The sequence below is a fragment of the Sapajus apella genome, unplaced genomic scaffold (assembly GCF_009761245.1).
Source record: "Sapajus apella isolate SASKATOON/1434 unplaced genomic scaffold, GSC_monkey_1.0 scaffold38, whole genome shotgun sequence".
Taxonomy (NCBI): Eukaryota; Metazoa; Chordata; class Mammalia; order Primates; family Cebidae; genus Sapajus; species Sapajus apella.
In genome coordinates this window covers 12,835,521-12,852,659 of record NW_022436978.1, presented here as the reverse complement: position 1 = coordinate 12,852,659, position 17,139 = coordinate 12,835,521, and the positions used below count along the sequence as shown (strand labels likewise).

Below are 17,139 nucleotides of genomic sequence, written 5' to 3'. Positions count from 1 at the left end.
CTCTATCCCTCATTCAAGTCCTAATTCAAGCTCCTTCAGTACACAGTACCCTCTCTCTCTCAACCTGTATCATCCATTAATACACTTGAATAATACTTATACATCATAGTATGTCTTTAAGGATGATATTAGTTTCTTAATTGGTGTAGGCTGGACCATTTCATTTAACTTGTGGCCCATGCCTGTGTAATCCCAGCACTTTGGGAGGCTGAGCAGGCGGATCACTTGAGGTCAGGAGTTTGAGACCAGCCTGGCCAACTGGTGAAACCCTATCCCTACTAAGAATACAAAAGTTAGCTGGAAATTGCTTGAGCCCGGGAGGTGAAAGTTGCACTGAGCCAAGATCATGCCACTGCACTCTAGCCTGGGCAATAGAGCGAGGCTCCATCTCACCCCATTTTATATTTGAAATAACTAGTAGTAAAATTAAGCATCCTGCACTGAATCACACAATTGGCAAGTTGTGGATGTGGGATTTGAACCCAAGTAAGCAGACCCTAGAACCTATATATCTAAGCCATACTGATTACTATCAACATTTAATTTTTTTGCTTTGTTCTTTTGTTTCTCCTTCATATGCCTTGATTTCCTGACTGGATGATAAATTCTGTGAACTGGATACATCTCACTCATTTTAATGACTTCCTTAATGCCTGGTCAATTACTGTTATTTGTGGATGATTTAATATAGATTCATCAGAGGCTACAGTTTGCTACACTGTTCATATAATCTAGAAACAAGGACTGTTGACTTTTTCCTATTCTTTGGCTATAAGCTTATTTTCTCACCATGTTGAGATATTTCGATTTGATTTTCCCTGTTCAAGCAAAAAAAAAAAAAAATACAACAAGTTCTTGTTATTTTCACTAAGGTATTTGTTTGCCTCCCTGCTGAGACCCAGAAATTTGGTGTTATCAGTGTGTCTGTCAGAGGTAGGCTTGCTTGCGTAGGGTGGCATTCTTATTGAAGAAAACACATGCACTTTCTTTGCATCCTAAGTGCCTTGGATTGCTGGGCAAGAACCACTCTGACTCAAATGAAAACCACCTTGTGTTAGGTGAAATATGGGGAGTTAACCATTTGTTTGCTGGTTTGCATTTCTCACGAAAAACTCAAAAACAGAAATTTACCTCGCCATGGAAAGTGATGTGCCAAGCATCATATTTGCATATTAAAACCGAAAACTGATTTGCATGTTATTTCAGTGTCTTGTGTCACGTTCAGGCATCTGTCAAGCCCACTAGATAGAAACAGCTTGTACAGTAGGAAAGTGTTTTGTGCATATCATACTGAAAATCTAGGTGCCTTATTTTTATCAACAACTTGGCTCTCCAGTCTCTCTTAGCTTCCTACCTGAAAATGCTAAAGAAAAGACTAGAACCCCATGTTTTATAAAATATGTTTCTTGTTATTTTTTAAGAGCCATCTGTTTATATTATATTCTCTTTAGATAATTTTAAAATTATAAAGAGAACAATTTAAATTACTCATAATATCACCATCCTGACATAAGTCTTGTTAACATTTGGATATATTTCCTTCTAGTAGCTGTTTGATAATACTTTCATAGACACACACATACTGACACTTTTGCATACATACCTTTATACATTTGTAATTGTCAGATGTACTATTTTAAATATCTTCTCTTTTTTTTGATAATATAAAGACAAGAATTATGACAATCCAAATATCTAAAATAACAGATTAATAAAATCCCATTTTGAGCAGACAGTGAATTAGAACTAGTCGGGGCTGGAGCCGTGGTAATGAAAACTCGGTGCTGTCTTTTTGATAGTTCTTTATTAAAAGTGTACCTTCTAATTGAGAATAGTTTTTCTATGGAACAATGCATAGACAGCTGTGCATTATGAAAAAAATCATTTTTCCCAACATTAGAGCAACTAGCCCATTACATTCTTCCAGGCAACCAAATAAAGATGAAACGTGTGCCCAGAGTCACTGCCAGGCATGAGAGGCACAGCAAAGGCCAAAACACGGTTTTAGTTTGAAAATGCAACCTTGAATAATGTTTCATTCTGTTCATCAAACTTTTATGTCATGGGTCTTGCCAAGGTGAAGCCCTCCAGTAGAAATAATGTCTTGGAATTCTCTTGTCTTTATTATCTCAAATCCCTAATGTATAACACGCATAAAGCCTAATTAATGGGAAAATCTGAATGTATGTTTTAGCTGTAACATTGTAGAAATAGGTTCTTTTAGCTTCACACAGAGCAAATAGAGATCTTCTCACTCTACCAAGACAACTCGCTTTCTCCTGGGCCCACTTGGAGGTTTAGAGGGAAGGAATACTGAAATGAGAACTGTGAATAAGATTGGCAGGAGATCTTTGACCTAGATTATCCTTGATTCTGAGGATTTGGAGCTTCTTCTCTGCTTCTCGTGTTTCTTACTTCTTGTCTACCAGGCAGGATAATGTCGGTAGTTGTACCTTGTCTTCTGAAGCCTAAAGGAAGCTGCTCTGCTCTAAACAGCCAGACATGAGCCTTACTTTACTATTTGTCTTTTGGTGCTAAAGGTGAGAATGTACAAAAGTTAACAGTTGGAGAGGCAGCAAGGCATATATTCACCAAGTGTCATGAATGTCAAGATTTGTAGCTAAAAAGTACTCAGAGTGATTAGATACCTCGCTAAAGCAACTATCAATGTGAAATTCAGGTACACTGTGCTGAAGTCTCTATCAGTAAATAGGAAAGTGGAGAATTACTGGAGAGATCTTGTTCTGAAAACATTCTACTTCCAAGAAGAAAATCATCTTTGTTAGTGGTCTCTAAGCTGTCCCTCCTGATAATTAGAATTGTCATTTATTTGATATTTCATATCTTACAAAGCTTCTTCCTATGAATCAGATGTTATTATCCTCCAGTTTATAAATGAGAAAATCAACAATAGAAAAAGAAATCATTGGAGAACTTAAGTAGTATCTTAGACATCAGGCCTACCAGCCAGATACTCCAAGCCCAGGCAGTATTAGGGCTGCCTTGACTCAGGGAGATGGAAAGAGGTGAAGAGGTGGGTGTGGAGAGAGATCACTTTCCCCCAGCTCAGCTGAGATCAGCATAAAACCCTTGTGTGCAGAGACCAGGGGCCCCTGACTGGATGCCCAGGCCTTTTCCTAGCTGCAGTAGCTCTTCCAGCAACTCCTCCTGTCTGTAATTCAGAACCATCCGTCCTTGGCTATGACTCCAAATCTGGTTTAAGAAAAGGCATTTTAGTGGCATCAATGCATGACATGAGAAAGGGAATATGAGGGAGTAGATGTTGTAAGGAAATCAAGATTTTGAAAGTTGAAGATTGACTGGAAGCAACAGTCAAACTTTTAGAGTCAAAATTTCCGAGTCTTCCTGTGTGTGTTCATATAATTTATTCTTTTAAAAAATGGAACTTAAGAATAGAAGAACCAAGAGCATGCTTTGCTACTCCCATGGAGCTGTGAGGAAAGTTCATTTGGAGGATTTTAATTATGATAGGCAGGTATCCACCTTCCACGGCTTTCCTTCTCTGTGGCCATCGCTTTTAACCTGAAACAGAAGTGGTATCCAGCAAATCATCTGCCCCTGGCCAGAAGGGGTGCTCCTTCCACTTAAGCAGTGAGATGTTGGGAGTAGAGTATAATTCAGTGAGAGTCAAAAAGTAGAAGCAGCCACAGGAAATTGCAAACTGCAAAGTTGACACAGCTAAATAGAGGGGGGAACAAGAACGAAAATATCAGAAATATATTTTTTCTGGCAGGCTTTCAGCTCTAAAACGGGGCTAATTCTACCTTTTGAAAAGAAGATAATTTCAATGTTTCTTTTTTTCAAGAACACATAATTGAAGTTATTTTCCCTCTGAGGGAAGGAACCTCTTGTACATCATTACAAATGGACAAGAAAAATGAGCAGCTCTGGTACCCAGAGTGATAGAGTATTCATTATCATGTAATCTTTTTGAATATGTTGGCTGCCTTTTCCCGGTGCTTTATCTGCCTGAGCGGTGCTTTTCTGCTAAGGTTCAGATTTGCAGTAAATTTGAGTTACCTAGCACTATGTAACAAAGAAATCAACAGCAGGAAGGACTCAAAAAAGCAAAATGACCATGCCAAGGTCAGCCCCAGAGGAACTCAGGGGTCTGACATTGCGACAGATAGTGAGTATCCATTTCGTAAAATGGATCCTCAGCACACAGGTGAAAGTAGGTAAATTGCAGTAACAAAGATGCAAGGTGGAGTGGTGGTTTCCTGGGAGCCTTTTGCACCCTAGCGCAGGCTGTTTCCCATGATTCCTTTATCCTTTAGAAAGGATGATGGATTTTTTTCTTCTCCACTCAGAAAAGGGGCAGTGGTAGGATATGGTGATTAACCTTTATGTGTTCTTGATTTCATGCCCCAAGTGTAGTGAAAGTTCAGTAGGCTGCAGAAACCCTGTGACCTGCCCATTGCTTACTCAGATTCAGAATGCTGAATGAAGTTCCGGATGTTTCAGAGGATGCTGACAACTGACTTAAGTCCTCTCATAAATGGAAATCTCTGTCATAATGAGGTTTCCACTTACTCAGTGTGTCTATTTTTATAGACTACAAAGGATCTGTAAATATGAATATCTGTGATTTCACTCTAAAGATTGGTAATGATATGTGTCCTGCATATTATGGGCACCAAAAAATGACAGAGTAGAATCAAAAGAATCTTTGAAAATAACATGTTACACATAAAGAAACTGAGGCTCAGAAAATGGAAATGATTTGAGCAAAATCACTGGACAAGTTAAAGGCAGAACTAAGATTAAAGATATTCTGAATAGTCAGATCTTCTGCACTTATGGGTTTCTATGTAAGAATATATAATCAAATATCATGAAGTGTTATACAAATATGACAGATATTGTTATGTGTGTTATTAATCTAGTGGAGTTTCCTTGTTTATCAAGGGTCCTATTCATGTGTATATTTTGTTTCAGAAGCAAGTCTTCATTATTGCACAGTCCAACCCATAATGTTTACCAAGAATTTAGATCCAGATTTGGCTGTAAATTTGGCTTCATATTAAGTATTTTCTTTTTTTTCTTTCTTTTCTTTTTTTTTTTTTTTTCTATTTGCCTGGCACAGTAATAGGAAAGTCTTCTCTCGAATGACGATCACCTGGGCCCCTCGCATGACAAGAGCAATGGCAAAGAAGAACCGGTTATAATTTTCAGCTGAAAAACAATCTTTATTTTAAGAAAGGAAAATACAGAAACATAGAAATAGAATACAAACATCCACTTTCCCATGACTTTCAACCATTAACCTTTGAGCATATTTTATTGCAGTCAGGCAGGTCACCCTGGCCAGTGGGTGGCTTAACTCCATGTAGTAATTCAGGGCCCAGTCTCCATCCTTCCGTTGCCTCACAAGGCCACATCTAACGGCAAGGAGCATGGGAAATGTAGTCTAGCAACGTGCCCAGAAAGAAGGAAATGGATTTTGGTGAGTGGGTAGCAGTCTCTGCCATGCTTAGTAAACATCAGTCCTTTTAAAGCATTATTAGCCACTAAATTGCTCAGAAAGCCATGATATCTGGCTGCATTTTTAAAAAAAGTGTCAGTGACCTTGGTATTAGAAGATGTTTGCCAATACACTTATTTCAGAAGCATGACTTTAATAAAGTCAGCTCCTGTTTTTAAATCTACAAATGACTTCCCATTTCTTGAAACAATATTGATATTGACCATATCCTACTTCTCTTTTATCATCCTAGTTCTGTTTTCCTCTAATTTCTTAACAGTTTTTTAGATGTGCATGTTCCTTCTAGAATGTCTTTAATTTTTTTTCCTTTTTTTATTCTTCCTTTTCTTCTTCTTCTTTTTCTTTTTTTTTTTTTTTTCATCTAATGATTCCCAGTGTATTCTTCAAGATCAAGCTGACAGGTCATCTTTTTTTGGCAGCCTTCTTCCATCTCAGAGCACTGAATTCATACCTGTATTTTAGAGCTTAGACTGTATTGTAATTGCCTATTTTCATGTCTCCTTCTTCCTAAACTGTGAGTTATTAGAGACGGGGTCTCCGAATAATTTGTCTTTATAATTATAGTTCCTGGCACTTGACAATCCCTTAGGAAATTTATGTTAAGACAATTTTGATGGAGTTCTCTAATATCTGTTGCTCAGTAACTCACCTGTGGATCATGCAATGTTAATTTGTCTTTAGTAAGAGATTCAGGTATTTCAGAGACAAACGTATTAGCGATGAAGATTGATACTTGCAAGCATACCTTTTTTGTTTTTAAAGAAAAGTTTTGCTTCTATTTGCTTCACAATGTCTTTGTTTTGCTAGTTAGCAGCAAACCTTCACTCTGAAAAAAGAAATCTTTGCTTAGGTAATAGACTCAGGTTAAAATCCAAACTGCTACAGAGTAAGAGAGCTAGAAAGGCTTAGAGATAATGATATTGGAACCCTGAGAGACATTGCAGTGTAGAAGTATGCCCAACTCAGCACACCCCAGTTTCAATGTTCTGCCATTTTTAAGCAGTGGTACGTCTACAAGGTTGCTCACTTCTCTTCTTAAGTCTCCATTTTCTCATCTAGAAATAGGATTACACGTCATACAGGGCTGTTGTATAGACATTTGAGATTTAATATCTGTAAAAGTAGGCATCTTGAAAAGGGTCATGCAAATATGAAGAATATACAACAGTGAATATGTTGCTGGTACAATTCAAACTTCTACTTTTGAAGAAATGCAAAACAAAATAACACAAATCATTCCCTTTCGGCACCTCCCATCACAAATACTCAATCGTGTTTTATTACCCATACAATATGCTAGAAATTGCTTATTAGCAAATAAGTTGGATACAGTTGTTGATTTTTCTCAGGAGGTATTGAGCCCTAAACACTACTGAGAAAGAGATATTAGAGTAGGTCTCTGATGAGGTTAGTGAGCATAGCACTAGGCTACTACTTCTAGGCTTGGACACTGAAAGTCCTAAGTTGTCTTCTTTGGTGTGAGAGACAAGTCTTAACTGAGGAACCCTATGTTTTCCCCATTATGTATTCCACAGGTGTTAAATATTATGCACTGGGTTAGTGACAGCAGTGGAGTGGGGGTGGAGGGTATTCTCTAGCCAAATAAACTTCAGAAATACTGGAAGAAATGATCTCTCAGAATCGTTCATCATAAGAAATAACAGGAATCCATAATTAGCATTAGATAAAAGAGTGTTATCTAACAGAAAATAGCCTTTCCAAGTGTTATCTCAGAAACAGTAAAGCATCAAATAGAGCATTCAGAGAACAAAAAGAATGATACATTTTTCTCAAAATATGTGAAATATTGACAAGGTAAGTACTTTGAAATGAGATTTATACTTGAAATGTAAGTGCAAAGGGTAGAATCTAAATTCTGGCTTAGGTTTATAAAGGACAGAATTGGCTTTCTTGCTTCCTTGTTTATATTGAAAGGGAAACGATATTAGGCTGAGGCAATGATAAATTGTGTCTGTTCTCGGAGGGTCCATCATAAGACTGAAGGCAGGAATTATTAGGTTTTCTTTAATAGTTGTTTGGCTTAATTAAAACAACTAGCACCATTATTATTAGAGGTAACATTTTATACTTTTCTAGCACTTTATGGAAAGCATTGTTTGGTTGGGGAAGAAATGCATGGCACTAGGAGACAGGTGACCCCATATTTTGGGCTCAAGATCTCCCTGTATTGTAAGCCTGAAGAAAAGGTGTAGGTCACTTTCCCATCCCCATTATCAATTCTGTTACCTGAACCGTAATAATCCCCTCCCTCAGAGGCAGGTTGGGAGATTCAAAGACATCCTCTTTGTTACAATTGTCTGGAACTAGTTAAACTCTATTTATCATGAAATGTGGGTTATCTCACTTTAATTCTTACAGAGACTGTGAGGTACCACTGGCAAGTCCATTGACAGTAGAGAACCTGAAGTTATAAAAGGTTAACAAGGTTACCTAACGATGCCAGGTGAAGATCATAATCAAATCTCTATCTCTATCCATAATGAAACTGTCATATAACGTACCCCTTTATCTCTGACCACCAATATGTTACGATAAAGTCACCATCTCATTTCAGTCTCACTGCTCTCCCATTCACCTTCTACTCTAGAGAAAACTTGCCAAATCTAATTAGAATATTCTTCTTCTAAAAATATCTATCATGTTTTCTAATGCCTGGATGTTCCTAAATGAGAATATGCAGATATATTCCCTGGGGTCTGTGAGCTTCTTGAAATTGTAAGTAAATTTTGTGTACATTATTACAGGTTTTTTTGTTTTTTATCAAAAGACAGTTTAACCCATTAGATTTTGAGAGTTGTCCATGTTCTCACCCAGGGCCTGGAGCCCCTGGCTCACTGAAAAGCCCTAAACATGTCAGCATGGCATGGAAGCAAGACTGACTCTTCCTATTTTTCCACCTCTCCAGCCCAAAATACTGAACCACTGGCAGTTTTTACCCCTTATACCAAACTACTTCTCAACTTTGAAATTTTGCTTCTCTCAGAGTCCTTCACTTGGCCTGGGTTAGAAGGCTGCTCCAGGATAGTGAGTCGTATCCGCTACATCTTAATCACTTGAAGCCATCATGTTTTAAAAAAATGTATAAGCAGCATATATGCGATTTAAAGTTTAACAATATTGGCAAGCATTCATCCAATGTTCATGTTTATGCAGACACATATCAACATACTATGCTAAATCTATATATCAATATATAGATATTAGAGATATATTTTTTGGAGATAGTCTCTCTCTGTCACCCAGGCTGCAATGCAATGGCGCGATCTTGGCTCAAAATCCAGTTCCCAGCTTCAAGCAATTTTCATGCCTCAGCCTCCTGAGTTGCTGGGATTACAGCTGTGCACCATCACACCCGGCTAATTTTTATATTTTCAGTAGAGAGGAGTTTCACAGTTTTGGCCAGGCTGGTCTCAAACTTCTGGCCCCAAGTGACCCACCAGCCTTGGCCTCCCAAAGTGCTGCGATTACAAATGTGAGGCACTGCGCCTGAACTGTGCTTTTTATAATTAATCATTTGTGCATGTTTCTTAACCCCACTAGGCTGCAATATTCTCAAAAACAAAGGTTGCGTCTAATATATCTTTATGTCCCTCCTGGGTTCTTACAGAAGGTACACAAAACAGACCCTGTAAGAATGAGTGAACAAAACAATAGACAAAAGAATAAGTAGTTCAGTAGCTCCTCTAACCCTCATACCAAACTCGTAAGACAGGTAAGGTTTACAGTTCAGAAGAGGCCCTAAATTTAATCTTCAATGTTTGCTAATAAGTAAATCAGTCAAGGATGGGCCCTTGTCTGACTTTACCATAGCTAGCCCTCCCTGATCTTTGGTCCGGGGTTTGGGGGTGGGGGCGTTAGGGTCTCAGTTTCCCTGAATCACAAAGAGGAGATTAGCATAATGGTTCTTCAGATCCAGGCAAGCAACTCAATTTTTTGTCTGTAACCTGAGCAAATGCCATAGTTTACTCATCACTTTCTAATCTCTAATCCAAATGTTTCAACAATGCAGTAAAATCTCAGGCTGAAGTTAGTGACTAACATAAAATTTTTTTTTCACCTTTTGAGCCCTCTGTCTGTCAGTACTTCAAATATCTACATTTTGGGAAACCAGAAAAGAAAAAGAAAATTGTTTTAGAGGAAAGGCCAAATAGGTATCGATCAACTTTCTTGACTGTGTTTAAAAGACATCTAATGCTTTAGATGTCACAGAAATGATTAATACCCATCTTGGCGTTGTTGAAGTAAATGTTGGGAGTGATAACATGTGTTCAGGGATTTGTACTTTACAGGATTTTCACATCTAAGAACTCCTTTGGTAGAGTGAAGATAATAGGAGAATGAATATGCAGCTTTCAGTTTTGTTGAAGTTATTCTTGTAAACATTCTGAGAACCTCTTGGCCATCTATTGTAAGAATGCATAAAGGCAAGAGCATTCCCAACCCACACCCCTGTCTGTTACCCATGGTGGACGTGATTATCAGTTCTAAATTTTAGTAATAACATTTCTGTTTTTATAATACTTTTATTAAGAATGTTGGGTTGAGATACTAGAAATGGTCAAATGTATAGGCAAAGGAAAATGTAATAAATTCCCTTTTAATCACATAGCACAAAGCTACTTTAAATCTAGTATCTGGCCTTTTTTCTTTTTTTACATGCTTTTTATTCTTCATTGATTATCTCAAGTATTGTTTCAATTGATATTTGATTCTCTTACATTGCTATACCTCTGACTCACCCACCTATTCATTTTTTAATTATTATTCTTTTATTTCAATATTTTGGGGGGTACATATGGGTTTTGCTTACAAGGATGGATTTTATAGTGGTAAATTCTGAGATTTTAGTGAACCCATCACCCAAGTAGTTGATACTGTCCCCAGTTTCATCCCTCACCCCCTGGTCAACATGGCTGTACCCAGGCCCCAAAGTTCACCATATCGCTTTATATGTCTTTGCATCCTCATAGCTTAGTTCTCACCCCCCTATTTCAACACCAACCCAGTGTCAATGCTACTGACTTATCATCACTATTTGAAATCTGGCTGTTTGCAGTGCTGGAAAAATGAAATTACTCAACTTCCTTAACTAGAACAAAAGAACTAGCACCAAAAGGTTCACTTTCTGGACTCCTGTACCCGATAAGATTTATCTCATTTCCTATCTCAAAGTTTATATGTGGTCCAGAAATACTCAACCTCCAGAAGCTCTTTATGCTACTTGACTTTTTTCACCTGAGTGTGAGAAACTTCTACCTGTGTGTTTTCTCCCTTTTAGCTGAATAAGGCCCAGCCTGCTCTGCTGTGTCCCTTCAGGAAGTCCATCTTGTGCTATGCAAAAGGTCCCACCTTATGCCCTGATTGTGCTCTTTCTGCAGCTGTTTTTCTTTAATTATTAATGAGCCTGTATCTCTCACTTGACTGTAAGGTTCCTATGAAAGAAAGACTCAATTTACTTTTCTTATCAATGTATAACAGCACATAGTGATCACTTAGTAATTGTTGAACAAAATAGATTCTTCCTATTGTAAACATGGATTTCTAAAGCCTGACAGATGACTCACCTAGATGAGCCAAGTGAATAGAGATGTGTCCAAGGTTAGCCACTGAATATGTGATAAAACTAATCCTCAAACTCAGGCCTCCTGTCTGCCAGCCACGTCCAAGTGCTTTTTCCTCTCCAGGGCAATCACTGCTTGTGTAGGCTGACTGCCTTGGCTGATGGTCTCGGTTGCAGTTAAAGGACTATGTGCTTTCTGTCTTTCAGGGTGGACATACAGGGCCACTGGGGCCTTCGTCTATTGCACCTTCATTCCGCCCAGAGGATGAGCTTGAGCACCTGACCAAAAAGATGCTGTATGACATGGAAAATCCACCTGCTGATGAATACTTTGGTGAGTGGGGTCTAGAGCTGAATTCCAAAGTAAATATCTTGTTCTGATTTTTTTGCTTAGTAATTGGAAGTATTGCCAACTCCACTGGTAAAGTATTTGAGTACAGATGCATGGGAGTTGACATACATGCCCACACAACTAAGTAATTGTGGGATTTGCATTGCAAGACTGCCATAAATGTGATGTCTACTTAGGTTGTACTAAAATTTCAGTGGTCCTTAGAGTTTCTTTAGATACATATTTTATTTTTTAAGACTTATTTTTTACTAGCCTAGGCAACATAGCGAAACGCTGTCTCCACTAAAAATACAAAAATTAGCTGAGTGTGGTGGCGTGTGCCTGTGGTGCCAGCTACTCAGAAGGCTGAGGCCAGACAATCACCTGAGCCTGGGAGGTCAAGGCTGCAGTGAGCTATGATTGTGCCGCTGCACTCCAGCCTGGACAACAGAGTGAGACCCTGTCTCAAAAAAATAATAATAAAAAAAGAAGACTTATTTTTTGACAACTTATTAGCTTCCCATTAGGCAGAAATAGGATTTCTGTGTATGTTCCCATTTCTCACTGGTCTAAAGATTCATGTAAAAAATGTGGAATTGGTTATTGTCTAATATCTAATTTCCAGATTGTACTCTGGAATCTTTTTTTCTATCTGAGTTCAAGAAATGATGTTTTCTTTGTATTTTTAATTTTCCCCTCTTCAAATTTGTGAATAACTTTGAATGGTTAATCCTTCCAGTCCATGAATAGAATGCAGATTTATGGATTGTATGCCAATTGTGAGGTCTGAGGACACATAACCTATCCTCAGTGAGGTTAAAATTGTTCAGAAAGAGATAAGACAAGCATACAAATAATTACTAGTCTAGGAAGAAAGTGATAAAAATTATGAGAAGGCTTAGGTTAATTGTTATAAGTTTTATTTAATTTTTTCAATTTTTTAATTTTTTGAGACAGAGTCTTGCTCTGTTACCTGGTCTGGAGTGCTCTGGCATGATCTCGGCTCACTGAAACCTCTGACACCGGGTTTAAGCGATTCTCCTGCCTCAGCCTTCCAAGTGGCTGGGATTACAGGCACCTGTCATCACGCTCAGCTAATTTTTGTATTTTTAGTAGAGACAGGGTTTCACCATGTCGGCCAGCCTGGTCTCCAACCACTGACCTCAGGTGATCCACCTGCCTCAGCCTCCCAAAGTGCTGGGATTACAGGCGTGAGCCACGGCACCCGGCTGTTAAGTTTTAAAAGCTCTGTTTATTAGGACCATCAGGAATACTTTGTGAAAGAATTGGTGGTACTCAAATCTGAGCCCTTTAAACCAGTAACTTTCACATTGTCTGTGGTGAAAGACTATTTTCCTTCCAGTCTCTTGGAGAGCAGTACTTTTGTAGAGTCAGTTAAAATTAATTACTAGGGAAATAAAAGAGGTGAAATAAAACGGAAGATGAAATTTTATCATTATTAGAATCAACCATTAACTGATTACTCTTTTAAATTGTTATACTAGCTTCTAAATACTTATTCTTTGTTTCCAGAACTTGTCTCATCCAAAGTGATAAGCATTTCTTAGACACGCATCCATGGGCCACCTTTCTGAGTAGCATGGCTTTAGGGACGTATAGAGAAAGGACATTTGGAGAACAGTATTGGTAAAGGCACAGAGGTGGGAAAATTGCACAGGATTTTTGCTTCTTCAAATATTTTCTATTTTCATGTCTTTTTTGCTCCTATATATGTAGGATACGTAATGACAGGTAAACTGACCACACCAGTCCAAAATCACACAGTAGGTGGAGTGGGAGGTATTCAGATATGAAAAACCTGTCATTTATTTGTATTCGGGTGGGAGTGTAGCTTAGTTAAAAGAGCACAGAGTGGGAATAAAACATCTGGTTGTGGCTGGACATGGTAGCTTACTCCTGTAATCCCAGCACTTCGGGAGGCCAAGGTGGGTGGATCATCTCATGTCAGGAGTTCAAGAGCAGCCTGGCCTACATGGCGAAACCCTGTCTCTACCAAGAAGACAAAAACTAGCCGGGTGTGGTAGTGGGTACCTGTGGTCCTAGTTAGTCGGGTGGCTGAGGCAGTAGAATTGCTTAAACCTGGGAGGCAGAGGTTGTAGTGAGCTGAAATTGTGTACTCCTGCCTGAGTGACAGAGCAAGACTCCATCTCAGAAAAAAAAAAAAAAAAAAAAAAATCTGTGGTCTCTTCTCTGTCCCTTGCTGGCCAAGCAATACTGGCATTTGACCTGTCTGCCTGAGCCCCGTTTCCCACCTCAGTATATCAATGGTTGGGGCAAATGTGTCTCTAGCATTCCTTTCAACAGTAATAAGTTCAATATATAAATATCATAATCCAAAGACATATAACAATAAAGCTAAAGACAAATTGATGGAGATTAACAGCAATGCATGGAGAACAGTAAAACAAAACAAAACATAAAAAATCCACAGAAGTCTCTAGTTATATCAAAATACGCTAAAAGTATATTATGCTCTTGTCGTTGCCATGTGAGGAGGATTTATCATGGAGCCTAAGATAAATTTTTGAAAAGTGAAACATCAGGTCTCTGTATTAGGCCCTATTAAAAAGGAAAAGCTGACTTACCAAGTGTATGTGCTTCAAATATCATAGCAATCAAATATATAACCACAAAGAAAACTAAACCTAGATGGTGATTGCATGAGTGAATATATATTGAACACTGAGAAACAGATATGTTATTATTTTTGCCTTCAAGAACTGTCCAAGCTCTACTACTTAGTAGCTTAGAAAACTTGAACAAATATTATTCCCTCCAAACCTTCATTTTTGTTTTGTTTTATCTGTAATATGGGAATAATAACCAGCTTATACTGTTGTTGTGAGAAATGAATGAAATATTTATAGAAAGCACTTAGCCAAGTTCTTGGCATGTAGAACATGCTCAGCATTCAAAGATCTCTCATGCTCTTGGGGCTTGTAGTTTATTTAAGATAATAAGATATGCTCATTAAAAATCCATTAATAACACTTGATTTAAATTTAAGTTCCTAGCAACAATGGAACATATGTCACCAATTGGTAAATAATCATTGCCAGTGGGGATTACTAACCATTTGAGTATCTGGAAAAAATGACTAACATTGGAGTGCTTATGATATGGCAGCACTATATTTTATTTATGTTATAGGAATTAACTCATTTCAAATCTTACTGGAAAACATAACCCTGTGAAGTAGATACTATTGTCATTTTCAGATTTTGAAATTAAGGCACAAAAATATGAATTTGCCTAATGTCAACAGCTAATATATTGCAGAACTGAATTAGAATCCAGATTTGTACATTTAAACACCACACTATAAAAGATGGGGAAAGCTAGCCAGCCTATATATTTATTTAGAAGAGTGTTTATGGTGGAGATTAGCTTTGGACAGATGGGAAATAGGAGATGAACATTCCCTTCTAAGTACACAGAATTAACAAAATATAAGTTGAGGCCAGGATTATTTAAAGAAAATTTACGTTATGTAGAAAACAACCAACTAAAATTTGCCTATGATAATACGCAGGCTGCTCTGCTAGATGGTGGTGGGGGCAGATGGGGCTCTTACCTTTGAGGTTCTTATAGTCTAACAGGGTATGTTTACAGGGTTATGATGTTATATTATCACCACAAGACAGAAAGTGACAAGTGACTTAAGCAATGTCCACCAAGTGTCCTTTGAAAATTCAGAAAAAGGAGATAGAAAAATCAAGATAGAAGAATGGAAAAGTGTTTATGGAGTAGTTCGCCTCTCAGTAAGTCTTTAAAACTGTGCTAATTGAGATTTGGAAGTAGGAAGAGAGTAGAGAAGTGAAGTGATTACTCAGGAGGGGAATTTTCACATAACAGGGAACATTGGAGTGAAGTGTCCACGTGAGAAGTAGCAAATATCGGGAAATAAGGTTGAAGTAGCAGGTTAGGACCAATCTAGCGAAGGCTTTCAATGTTTGGCTAAAGGCTAAGAACTTTATTGTCTATAATGAGCCCTTGCACACTGAGATCATATGCCATGAAAAGGGCTCCCTGAGTAGTGGTTAGAAACATGGGCTCTAGAGGCAGGATGCCTTGATTTGAACGTCCGCTCTACCTCTTACCGGCAAGGTGAAATCAAAAGTCCTTTGACTTGTGAATGTAACTCTCCTTTATTGTTCCATGCTTTAAACATTTCTCAAGCACCTTCTCTGCTCCTGTTACTGTGCTGGGTGTTAGGAGGGTCTGTCCTCATGGGGCTCATGGGTTCCTAGAAAAGACGAGAGTCCCAGATGTCAAGGATTTTAGTGCAGGTATCAGCACTGTGTTAGGTGTGACTGAGCTGCTGTGTGAGGGTCAGTAAGTCCAGCTGAAGATAAACAGAAAGATTACATAGCAGTGTGTTTGCATCAGCAGGGCCTGACCCAAGAGCGACAGATAAAGTGTTCTCCTGCTCCCTCTCAGAGTTTTACCTTTGGCTTATTCTGGACTGAAAACAGCATTGTCAACCACTTCCCTTAAATAACTTCTCTTTTTTGTGGTACTATCCTTTCAGCCCTGCCAAAACCCCATCACCTACTCTTTCTTTACTACTTTGCCTCTTTAATGCTGGAATTTTCATTTAAACCATAGCTGATTTACTGAAGGTAATTAAGTGCTTTCATGTCATAGATCTCCTGCTAGACTACAGGCTGCACTAGGGAGTGAGAGAGAACAAAATGTAAATAAATGTCAACAGAGAGAGTTCCTTTGTGGTCATATTGCTTTGCTTCCTTGCCACTCTTTTTTTTTTTTCCCCTTTTTAATAGGGCCCAATACAGATACCTGATTTTTCATTTTTCAAAAATTTTTTGAAATGATTCATGAATATATTTTTATAGTTATGGTTTCTTTACGGAGCCCCACATCACTCTTAACAGTTTTATTTATATTTAATTATAATTATTGTATGCCTAAAAGTATTAGGAGAGGCACCAAAGATCACCTCACAGATGACTTAAGTACAAAGGAGAAAAGGAACTTTTATAATGGAGGTCTCCTGGAAGCCATCTTCCACCAGCTAATGAAATTTAACATCCCCAATAATGGGACAGGCTAACCTGTGCCAACTGACTGAAGGTAGGCAGTCTGCAGCATCATCTAGGCAATAGTCTTACTAAAATATTTCAGCTCTATCCAACCACTAGGAAGTAAAAAAATCCAGATGCTGGGACATTCTTCAAGACACCTGTCCTGAATTCTTCAACATTGTCAAGGTTATCAAACACTGTTGTAGATAAAAGGAAATTGAAAATACATGCCATTCAAATGTAAGGCATCTGTCTTGATTGAATCCTGGATTAAAAAAAAAAAAAGCTATAAAGGATTGGTAGCAAACAGAGAAATTTGAATATGAATGATAGATAATACATCAATGTTAATTTCATGATTATATTAATGGCATTGTGATTAGGAAAATCTTATTTTTATTAGCTATTTGTTGAAATATAGGGTGAGGTGTGATGAGTGACAGAAAGAGAGAGAGAGGGATGATTGATAGAAAGATATAGAGAAACAGAGATAGAGATAAATGTGGGCAGGCAAAATCACCTCAGGTTAAAACAGCTAGAGATGCTGTAACCACAACAACTACAAAGACTTCTCTCCTCTCTAAAAATGTACTGAAGCCTTTCACAAATGAATTATCTTAAGAATCCTTCCCAGAGTGGGTAGAGAGAGCGCCAT

General features: G+C 38.0%; 1 protein-coding gene across 15 annotated transcripts in view; it reads left to right on the top strand.

Annotated features, from left to right (window-relative positions):
• Positions 1-17,139, top strand: part of LPP (LIM domain containing preferred translocation partner in lipoma) — a 733,292-nt gene that overhangs the window by 541,879 nt on the left and 174,274 nt on the right. For all 15 annotated transcript variants that reach the window (XM_032298549.1, XM_032298548.1, XM_032298557.1 and 12 more), the window contains one exon: positions 11,295-11,421. In XM_032298549.1, coding sequence (XP_032154440.1) covers positions 11,295-11,421 — 127 coding nt within the window. The remainder of the gene's footprint in view (positions 1-11,294; positions 11,422-17,139) is intronic.